Consider the following 11,289-nt stretch of genomic DNA (forward strand, 5'->3'; position numbering starts at 1 on the left):
TGAGCTGATAATCAGCCCTGGGTAGTGTACGTCACACACAACAACACTGAGTTTGTCATAAATATGGCGACTGAAGTGAAGTTCGCTGCGACTCTTTCCTCTGTTCTAAATGATGGTGAGGATGGACTCGATAGTGGTGTAGAATTGCCTCATTGTCTGTGGTGATAGGTTGAATTTCTTCAGCTGCCTCAGGAAGTACATCCTCTGCTGGGCCTTTTCTCTGATGGTGGTGATGGTGGGCTCCCATTTGAGGTCCTGGGTGATGGTGGTGGCCAGGAAGCGACATGAGTCCACCATCATGATGGGAGTGTCAGACAGGTTTAAGGGGGTGATGGGATGTGTGTGTTTCCTAAAGTCCACAACAACCTCCGCTGTCTTCTGGGTGTTTAGCACCAGGTTGTTGTGGCTGCACCAGGACACCAGCCGTTCAGCCTCCATTCTGTAAGCTGATTCATCCCCATTAGAGATGAGTCTGATGATGGTGGTGTCGTCAGCAAACTTAATTAGTTTGACAGACTCATGTTTGGAGGTGCAGCTGTTGGTGTACAGGGAGAAGAGCAGAGGGGAAAGAACAGCCCTGTGGTGAGCCAGTGCTGATGGTTCGTAGGTCCGAGACATTCTTCCCCAGCCTGACTTGTTGTTTCCTGTCTGTCAGGAAGTCAGTGATCTACCTGCAGATGGGGTTAGGCACGTTCATCTGGGACATTTTGTCTTGGAGGAGGTCTGGCAGGATTGTGTTGAATGCAGAGCTGAAGTCCACGAACAATATCCTGGCGTAGGTACCTGGGGAGTCCAGATGCTGCAGGATGAATTGTAGAGCCATATTGATTGCATCATCTACAGACCTGTTTGCTCTGTAGGCAAATTGCAGGGGGTTCAGGAGGGGGGCTGTGAGGGTCTTGAGGTGGGGGAGAACTGGGTGCTCAAATGACTTCATGACCACAGATGTTAGAGCCACAAGTCTGTAGTCATTTAGTCCAGTGATTCTTGGTTTCTTGGGGACAGGGACTATGGTGGAGATCTTGAAGCAGACAGGCACATGAGATTCTTCCAGTGAGGAGTTGAAGATGCTCGTAAACACAGTGCTTTAGAGTGGCAGGAGCCACGCCATCATGGCCCGGGGCTTTTCATGTGTTAAGAGACCTGAACTGCTTCTTTACATCTGCTTCATGAATGTGTGTGTTAAGAGACCTGAACTGCTTCTTTACATCTGCTTCATGAATGTGTGTGTTAAGAGACCTGAACTGCTTCTTTACATCTGCTTCATGAATGTGTGTGTTATCGGTGGAGGCGGGGGTTCTGGGTTTGTAGTTGGTGATGTTCCTGAAACTTTTCCACACAGAGGTTGGGTCGTTTTCAGTGATTTGCTGCTGCATTTTGTCATGATGCTGGTGTTTTGCTTTGACCAATTCTTTGCTGAACCTGTATTTAGTGTCTCTGTAGGAGTCCTTGTCCCCCCTTTTAAATGCATCTCTCTTTTCAAACCACAGCTGTTTGAGTTTAGGGGTAAACCAGGCTTTGTCATTGTTATAACTCACCCTGGTGTATGATGGTATGATGCTGTCCTGACAGAAGTGGATGTAGGAGGTGACGGTATCTGTGAACTCATCTAAACTGTCTGAGGTGGCTTTTATTACCTCCCAGTCTGTGGTCTCAAAGCATGCGCGAAGCTCATCTGCGGCATCTGTGTTCCACTGTCTTGTTGACTTCACAACAGGCTTGGAGAGTTTTAGCCTTTGTTTGTAAGCTGGGATCAGATGGATGGTCACGTGGTCAGAGAGTCCAAGCGCAGCGCGCGCCACTGCATGATAGGCTCCCATTGCTGTGCTGTAACAGTGGTCCAGGGTTTTCCCCTCTCTGGTTGGACACTTGATATACTGTTTATATTTGGGAAGCTCCTGGCTCAGATTTGCATTGTTAAAGTCTCCAAGTACAACGATGAGAGAGTCCGGCTACGTCTGCTCCATGCACAGTATCTCTTCCGCGAGCACACGCTGAGCCTCGTGCACGTCCGCGTCAGGTAGGATGTAAACAGCGCCTAGAATGAATGAGGCGAACTCCCGCGGAGAGTAAAATGGTTTACAGTTTGTGAAAAGATACTCCAGAGATGGAGAACAATCCTGCACGATCACTGTGACATCTGTGCACCAACCATTATTGATTTAAAAACACACACCTCCACCTGTGGTCTTGCCGGAGACAGTCACTTTCCGATCTGCGCGGATGAGGTGAGACCCCTCCAGCTGGAACGCGCAGTCCTGGGTGTCCTCACTGAGCCATGTTTCAATGAAGCATAGAACCCCAGATGACGAGAAGTCTCTGTTTATGTTCCTCATCAGGGTCAGCTCGTCCATTTTGTTGCGGTGTGAGCGTACATTAGAGAGGAAGATGCCAGGCAGAGCCGTGCACAGTCCCCGTCTCCTCAGACGCACGAGAGCGCCCGCTCATTTATCTCTCCTCCTGTGTCTTACTTTCCTGATCAAAGTTGATATTGAATCGGCCACAGATGCAACAAAAAATGAGGTTAAGTCCACCGGAATCATAGTGTTGTAACTTATGAGTTCTTCTCTTGAATAGGAGTACCCAGATACGCAATTTACACACAAAAACAGAACAAAAACAGCGCACCAAAGTACCACGGCAGCCGTCTGTGGTGCCATCTTGAATCCCTCACAATAGAGGCTAGCGACTCATCAGGTGATGGAGAGCCGAGGTACCCACAGTAGTTTTGGCTCATTGACTAACAATAGATAGCTACAGCTTATAGGCTTGACTCTCCCATATTCCAGTTTGAAGTGACAAAACTCCTTGGATGAGAAGAGAAACATCTTCAAGAAACCAAAGAAGTCCAGTTGCCTTCATTTGAACCCTTTGGAGTATCATGACCTGGATGACTGAGAACTTTCACTCGCCCTTTTTACAGTTAGAATTGACAAAGCTCCTCAGATGAGAAGCAAACTTCTTCAGAAAACCAAAGAAGTTCAGTTGTCTTCATTTAAACAACTTCAAATATAAATAGACAAAAAGAAATACTAATGACCAATAACAAGACAGGTCTTTGTTGCTTAATAGGTAATCTGTCTATTAAATAGAAGATATACATTCCCTCAGGTTTCTATATAACCTATTTAATAGAATAAATACATGATATTACATTAGTGTGTAATGTATTTGTTTAGTGATCATGCATAGTACTAAATTTATGGTATTTTTTTTCCTTGTTGTAGATGCCTCGTGGCAAAGGGTACCGTAGAGCTCAGGCCTTGAAGAACAGACAGTTTATGCCGAAGCCTATGGAAGAGCTATTCGAGATTCTGCCAAGCTGTACGACTTTTACTCCACGTAAGTTACATATTTAGTTATTTTCCAAAACATCAAATGCTTTTTTTGAAAACCTTTGTTGCATATTTTGAAATTGACATGGTGTATGCACACTGAGAAATTTCAGATAAATTAATGTGACACACTTTACAATTACATATTTACATTACATTGATATTGTGTTATTTTTTTTCCTTCATCTTACCATTAGGTCACGGAACAGGCTTCAGGCACAGGGTTTGTCGTTGGCCCTTGTCGCCTAACACAGGAAAAAGTCTGAAAGTCATCATCCCACCAGAGTCTTCAGAAAAGAAGGTACATTTAGCTAATAATTTATATTAATATTAAACTATATTATGTGCTTATAGGTTGACACACAGATTGCTGTGTGTTCTTTAGTTTCTAAAGTGCTTTGTGATTTTTATCTTCATAGGTCCTTCATTAAACAATTGTTTCTTCTTCTAGTTTGTCTTCGTCATTGGAGATTCACATCTCCGAGCCATTGTGGATGGCTATGTGAAGGTGCCTGAGGGGAAGCTGTCCTTTGGCTACCTGTCGGTTCCTGGTGGTACAGCAGCCCACCTTACCACTGAGGTCCGGCATTTAGTTCTCCCACGTGATCCAGATGCAGTGTGTCTGCTCGCTCCAAGCAACAATCTGGACAGTCCTATTTCTGAAGCAGAAAAAGACTTCAAGTGTCTTTTGAACACCATTTCCACTCTTTGTCCAAATGTAAGGATAGATGCAATTACAAATAATGTGCCATTAAAAGGCAATTACTGAATCAAATTTATATTCTGGTGCTTTTTTCTACAATGATTTTTAATGTCATGTAAAATTTCTGGAAAACAGGTTTTTGTTTTGGATTTCCCTCCAAGACTGAGCCATGACACGGTTGTGCAGGACCATCTGAGGATGATGTTTCACAGGGTCTCAGTACAAATGGGTATGTTGAACTTTAGTGTGCACTATACAAAATGCTTCTAACTGGAAAAACTAATTGTTAACAAAATATATTTCTTTCAGATGTCCCATACTCATCAATTGCTGAGAACTTCCCCTTTCATCGCCTGGATTTGTGGGGCAGAGATGGGGTAAGTGAGAAGCTTACTGACTTTTAATGATTAAGAGGTATTAGCTTTAGCTAAAAATGTGTTATTTTCTATAGGTTCATCTCAGTGACAGTGATGGTATGGACATTTTTGCACAATTGCTCTGGCAAAAAACATACCTGCACCTCCAAAGTCAGAAGGCCCAGGTTACCCCCAAGAAGTCTGCTGCTAGAGTGGTCGTTCAACACGCAAAGCCCATTCAACCCCAAGCAGACCAATCTAAGTGGAAAGTTGTTTTGCCTGGCAAGAAGGTAAATTGTTTTTCTATGTTTTTATTTCAACTGCAGACATTAATTGGCTGTTTAGATTTTCAACAATCATGTAATGTAAAAATTTCATTAATTTTTTCAGAGGTCTACTCCAGCTGGTCCAAAGGAGCAGAGATCATCTTCAAAGAGAATTCTTCTTCATGAGGTGAATGATTAATTTTAATTAATTAGGGTTCCAAGCCCAAAGGGCAGAGAACCCTATTGTTTTTGATAAATGAGATTTTATTTGATGTTCGTCATGTTGATTGATATGAGTTTTTCTAATATTGTCTACATCAAAATGTTCAGGCCGAAGTCTGTTTTGAAGTTAATCCCAAATACTTCCACGAAGATCTGCTGCATGTCTTGGAAAATGACAGTACTGGATGTCCAGATGTGCTTTCACCAGATGTCCAACAAAAAAAGGTAAATATGAAGAAATATGTTTTTTCATTATAATGTTTTGATATTAATCTTTAATTCATTATTAATTTTAGATATTTGTCACCTAAGAATTTACAATCTGTTCATATTTTGATGACAGGTGGTACAACCTGAAGGAAAGCCAGTGTCCTTTGGAAAAGAGAAAAGTGTTGTCAACACGCAGGTTTGTTATTTTTTTATCATTGTTTTCCTATTTGTTGGTCAAGTCCTCCTGTAAAACATGCACAAAGTAATTACATGCATTGTATACTGTTTTTATTTCAGGGACAGGCAACAACGATCCAGAAGCCCCCTGCCAGTGCAACAGCACCAATAAAGGAGCAAGTGATCATGCCCTCTGATGATCATGAATGGCCAACACTTGCAGAGAGTTTAAAGGTAATTACGATTTACACACACAATACTTTTAAAATATAAAGTTGTAATATTGCTTAAGAGGTACACATTTCTACAATAATGGAAAAATTAACATAAAACCTTGAATGACATTTTCTTTCAGACATCTCACATTCATCCAAAAGGCTCACGTGGCACACTGATGTCTCGTCATCAGGTGAATAAACTCTCATTCAAAGAAACCAAATCAGTTTTGTTGCCTTTACTTGAAACCTTTGGATTACAATGATTCCCTTCATTTACTTACAGAAGTACCTGAAGGACTGCAGTGTGGTCCTTCAAAAACTGAAAGAGAAAACTGATGACGCCAGTGTGCCATCACCAGCCCCCAATGACAAAACGGTGAGACCTATCAGCTTTTTTCATTGAATGATGCTCATTCTAAAGTTTTTACTCAAATAATTATATTCTTTGCTTATTTAAATAAACCTTTTCATTTTAACAGTATGCAGCTGCTGTCCAAGAACAAAAATCTGTTTCACGCACAGATGTCACCAAGGACCAGGTCTGACATTGGATTTTAATATGATTGTTGTTTTTGACATCACATCATGTGCTTGACAAATAATTGTAAATTTCATAATACTAGAATATATTGTAAATATCCTGATTTGATTTCCAACAGGTTTGCTGTCACTCCCAGGAGCATTTGAAAGACTGCGCTGAGGTTCTACATCTCCAGATGAACGAAGACAAATACAGTGTTACATCGCCTGTACCAAAAGGCAAAATGGTAGGACCTATATGACATAGTCTGATTATTGATGTTAAATAGCGTACTTAATCCTACACATATTCTTTCCAATACTTATATTTCCTAAATATTATAAAACTTTTTTTATTTTAACAGAACGCAGTTGCTCTCCAAGACCAAGGACCTGTTGACCTAGGAGATGCTACAAAGCAACAGGTTTGACATATTCCCCAAGTGAAAACATGCCCATTTTATTCATAGATTTTCTTCTAATGTTTGAATTTTTATGTTTGTTTTCACAGGAATGTAAAGAGAAGGAGACGAGTGTTCAACCTGAGAAGGTCCATGATGCTCCTGGTGTTGCAGCTTCAAGTGTTACCATTGCATCTTCCTCATCAAATCAGGAAAGTTTGAACACTTTTCATTCTATTGTCAAAGGTTCATTTCATCAAGGTCATAAGCGTTTTGGGTGCAACCGATTTAAACAGTGTGCACCAAACAGCATTACAGCCATCATGACAAACACTGTCAAAATGGCTTCCACATGGTCAAGAAAAGACATTAACAATATCTTGATAAGTGGTGATAGTTTATACACTTACATGAAAGAGCAAAACATGATCAGTGATGCAGAAGGCAGTGGTTATGTTTTTGTTCAAGAGTTACCCACAGAGCACACATTCCATCATCACAAGTTCTCTTTGGAATACATGCAGACCTTCACAGGACATCTTCATCAGCAGATTTACCATGAAGATGTTTCAGATTTTGCCATGCCTTTGGACGTTGCATTACAGAGAGCTATATTTGACAATGACGGCTGTCTGTTTACAATTAGTAGAAACACATGTGCAGTTTTGAAAGAACAATCTCAGTTTTCTGTTTTTGATCCACATTCACGTGGTCATGATGGTCTCTGGCAGTTGAATGGCACAAGCATAGTAGCACACTTTGATACTTTAGACCAAGTTTATACACATTTAATCAATCTCTCTCACTCTTTGTGTGCTGACAATGCAAATGAAGAGGACACAGCTTTTGAAATGACCGGTGTTAAGGTGACAGCTCAATCTATGAGTAAACCTATCCAAAGTAAAACTGCTTCTTGCCAAAATGATGTAGAGTTAATCAGTGGAAATGATGATAGTTTTGATGACGATACATTTGATCAGTTAGTAGTTGAAGAAATTGAAGATGTTGCAGTCAGTGACACATCTGAGTCTCTTTCTGAATCTCCATCTCGTTGTGAGCTCATCCATACGCAAAATAGTTCTTTTCAAGATGATGCAGAGTCAATATGTACTAGTTTTGATGATGATAGTTTTGATAAAGTAGTACTTCAGGAAATAGAAGATATTGCAGTTAATGACACCACTTCCCTTGATGTAGACTCAGTAACTGAAAATCATCACACTTCTTTGAATCAAGCAATAATTGAAGAAGTGCCACAAAATGATACATCTGTTTTCATAATTTCAGAAAATATCAACAGCACTGTTACTTTCAATCCTCTGACTTCTAAAGACAAAAGAAACTTTTGCACCCAACTACAGATAGTTCCAAGTTTAGAAAGGGTGAAAAGTCTTTGGGAAAGTATTACATTAGATGAACCGTTACCTTGTACCACTAAACACATCCAGCCAGACGGCAACTGCTTTTTCCGTGCTCTTGCATTTGTAATTACTGGGAATGAAGAGTTGCATAGCTGGATTCGCAGGGCTGTTGTTAATCAAATTCTTCAAAATTCTGACCTCTATTCAAGTTACATCAGACAGGAATTTGAATCAGTACAACAGTATGTTACACAAACAGGCATAAAGATAGTTGGATCCTGGGCTACAGAAATTGAGATACAAGCAGCTGCAGACTTTTTTCACACCCATATTTACACTTACACTCAAGGAAAATGGTTACAATATGGCTCTTCTAGTACTTTAGACAACACCAAGGGTATTTATCTGAAACACTGTAATGAATGTCATTATGAGCCAATCGCATGTGTGAAAGATAAAACTAACACATGTTTTAACCTGATCTCATGTAATTACTGTCACTTTAAAGGTGACAAGGACATACTATCTCCATCTAAGATGAGCAGAGAGAACAGGAGAAAGAGAACTCTGTATAATAAAGACATTGAGAAAAGGGAAAGCAAAAAAATGATGTTACAGAAATTGTATAAGGACGATCCTAAGTACAGATTACACAAGAAGCAATTAAGTGTCATTACATATAGAAATAACCCTGAACTGAGAGCAAGACTCAGACATGACAGTAAAGAAAACTACAAAAACAAACCTGAACTGAGAGCAAGACTCAGACATGTCAGTAAAGAAAACTACAAAAACAAACCTGAAATGAGAGCTAGACTCAAACTGGCTAATAAACAAAACTACTACAAAAAGCCTGAACTGAGAGCAAGACTCAGACATGATAGTACAGAAAACTATAAAAACAAACCTGAACTGAGAGCTAGACTCAAACTGGCTAATAAACAAAACTACTACAAAAAGCCTGAACTGAGAGCAAGACTCAGACATGATAGTACAGAAAACTATAAAAACAAACCTGAACTGAGAGCTAGACTCAAACTGGCTAATAAACAAAACTACTACAAAAAGCCTGAACTGAGAGCAAGACTCAAACTTGCCAGCAAAACCACTTATGCAGCCAAAAGTAAACACTCTAAACTTCAGTTATTGAAACAGAACGTAGAAAGATATAGAAATAAGGTTGACCACCGTAACCGCATCAAACAGTCTAATTCTGAACGGTATAGAAATGTAACTGCTTATGCCGATTCTGTTAAAGAGCACGGAAAACGTAGACGACAAAATCTCATGACTGGAAAAAAATTCATAGATAATGTCATTCAGCTTTTTAGAGAAAAGGTTAAATTTGGCCCTCAATTCGTCTGTTGTGTTTGTCATCGGTTACTTTTTAAACATCAAGTTGTTGAATGTAAAACACAGCAGTATGAAATTAGAGGTTCATTCATTTCATCTGTGGCAAAAAAATGCATCACTGACACTTATTTACACAAGTGTGGACAGTCTTCAGTTTCCAAATGCCATCTAGAGGTTAGCCCTGCATGTAAATTGTGGGTCTGTTTTACTTGTCATCGTAAAATACTCAATGGAAAAGTCCCTGAAGAAAGTGTTGCAAACAATATGCACCTAGATTCTATTCCTGTAGAACTTAGTACGTTGAATCCTCTTGAGCAACATCTAGTGGCACAGCACATTCCGTTTATGAAACTTTTAGCCTTACCAAAGGGAGGGCAAAATGGTGTCCATGGACCTGTGACTTGTGTTCCATCTAATACAGAAACTGTGAGTAACATTCTACCCAGATTAGATGATCAGAATCTAATGATTAAAGTCAAACTGAAGCGAAAGCTGACGTACAAGGGTCACTATGACTATCAGTATGTCAATGCTCTGAAAGTACATAATGCAATTGCATACCTTAAATCTCACAATACTTTTTACAAAGATGTACAATTTAACAGTGCATGGACAAATCCCCTAGAAAAAGAGTCTGAAGACTCTACCTCTGAAACCGACAACGTCACTTTGGAAGAAGACAGCAATAGAGCTGAAATAGAGTGTGAACATCCTGGCAAAAGAGATGGCAGTGGCACAGAGGTAGAGTCTGAAGATCTTGTTAGCGATGATCATTTTAATGATAGACAACAGCATGGGATGTTTTTGGACACATGCATGCAACCAGTAGACATTGCCCAAGAAATACTAGACAACCATTTTGACAGTGTTTTATCAGTAGCACCAGCTGAGGGAAATACTCCAGTCAGATTGCTTACCGATACTTCTAACGAGGCTAAATGCTTTCCAGTTCTGTTTCCCAACGGAACAGGTACATTTCATGATGCAAGAGAGCAAAGGATTACACTAAGCAAATATTTAAACACCCGAATTCTCAATGCTGATGGCAGATTTGGCAAGAACTTGGATTACATCTTTTATGCACAATATTTGTCAGAAGTTAATCAAGTTGTGTCAAATGTTTCCATTGCACTGAGAAAGGGCTACCATGGCTTAGACAACACCAACATTACATCATCCATGCTGGGCAATACAGACTTTTTGAAGAATGTTTTAAATGCTGACATGGGCTATAAGTTTTTGAAGCCCATTAGAGGTACACCAGTATTTTGGCAGGGAGTTCAAAAAGATCTGTTTGCTTATGTTAGACAACTTGGCATTCCTACATGGTTTGCTTCCTTTTCTTCAGCAGATTTAAGATGGCCAGAATTTATGGAAGCTTTTATGGCTATAGAAAACATTCAAGGCAATATTCATGACATGGACTGGGCACAGAAATGTGACTTATTGAAAAACAATCCAGTGACAGCAGCCAGAATGTTTGACTATAGATTTAGATCTTTTTTAAAAGATGTTATCATGTCTCCCGCTCAGCCAATTGGTAAAATCATTGATTATTTTTATAGAGTAGAGTTTCAACAACGTGGATCATGTCACACTCATTGTCTATTTTGGACCGACGGGCCTAAAATAGGAGTCAACACAGACGCTGAAGTCATAGCTTTTGTAGATAAATATGTTACATGCGACCTCCCACCTGACAGTGATCCTCTCCATGAAGTGGTACATAGTGTTCAAATGCATAGCAAAAAACACTCTAAAAGTTGCAGAAAAAATCACACAACTTGCAGGTTTCACTTTCCCCGACCACCAAGCAACAATACATTCATATGTAAACAGGAACCGGATGTTGATAATAAGGAAACCCCATCTGACAAGTCATCTTCAGATTTAAAAAAGGCAGCCAAGCATATCATGACCAAAGTTAAAGAAGCTTTGACCAGTGAAAACAACACATTTAGTAGCATAGATGACTTGTTTAATTCCATTGGTATTGACCAGACTACATTTGAAACAGCCTACAAACTGACCTCTACAAAAACAACTGTCGTCCATAAACGAAACATAAACGACATCTGGGTTAATCAGTATAACACAGACCTGCTACGTTGCTGGAATGCAAACATGGACATCCAGTTTGTCTGTGATGCATATGCATGCATTGTTTA

The 11,289-nt window shown here is 39.9% G+C and overlaps 1 protein-coding gene across 1 annotated transcript in view; it reads left to right on the forward strand.

The window, feature by feature from the left end:
- Positions 1-879: 879 nt before the first annotated feature.
- Positions 880-11,289, forward strand: part of LOC129160917 (uncharacterized) — a 24,766-nt gene continuing 14,356 nt past the window's right edge. The window contains exons 1-16 of the mRNA XM_070544586.1: positions 880-3,342; positions 3,533-3,636; positions 3,787-4,053; positions 4,174-4,267; positions 4,348-4,415; positions 4,490-4,684; positions 4,785-4,847; positions 4,991-5,107; positions 5,226-5,288; positions 5,390-5,503; positions 5,625-5,678; positions 5,771-5,863; positions 5,967-6,026; positions 6,147-6,254; positions 6,372-6,431; positions 6,518-11,284. Coding sequence (XP_070400687.1) covers positions 3,228-3,342; positions 3,533-3,636; positions 3,787-4,053; positions 4,174-4,267; positions 4,348-4,415; positions 4,490-4,684; positions 4,785-4,847; positions 4,991-5,107; positions 5,226-5,288; positions 5,390-5,503; positions 5,625-5,678; positions 5,771-5,863; positions 5,967-6,026; positions 6,147-6,254; positions 6,372-6,431; positions 6,518-11,284 — 6,342 coding nt within the window. The 5' untranslated portion in view covers positions 880-3,227. The remainder of the gene's footprint in view (positions 3,343-3,532; positions 3,637-3,786; positions 4,054-4,173; positions 4,268-4,347; positions 4,416-4,489; positions 4,685-4,784; positions 4,848-4,990; positions 5,108-5,225; positions 5,289-5,389; positions 5,504-5,624; positions 5,679-5,770; positions 5,864-5,966; positions 6,027-6,146; positions 6,255-6,371; positions 6,432-6,517; positions 11,285-11,289) is intronic.

Source organism: Nothobranchius furzeri, chromosome 15 (assembly GCF_043380555.1).
Source record: "Nothobranchius furzeri strain GRZ-AD chromosome 15, NfurGRZ-RIMD1, whole genome shotgun sequence".
NCBI classification, from domain to species: Eukaryota; Metazoa; Chordata; class Actinopteri; order Cyprinodontiformes; family Nothobranchiidae; genus Nothobranchius; species Nothobranchius furzeri.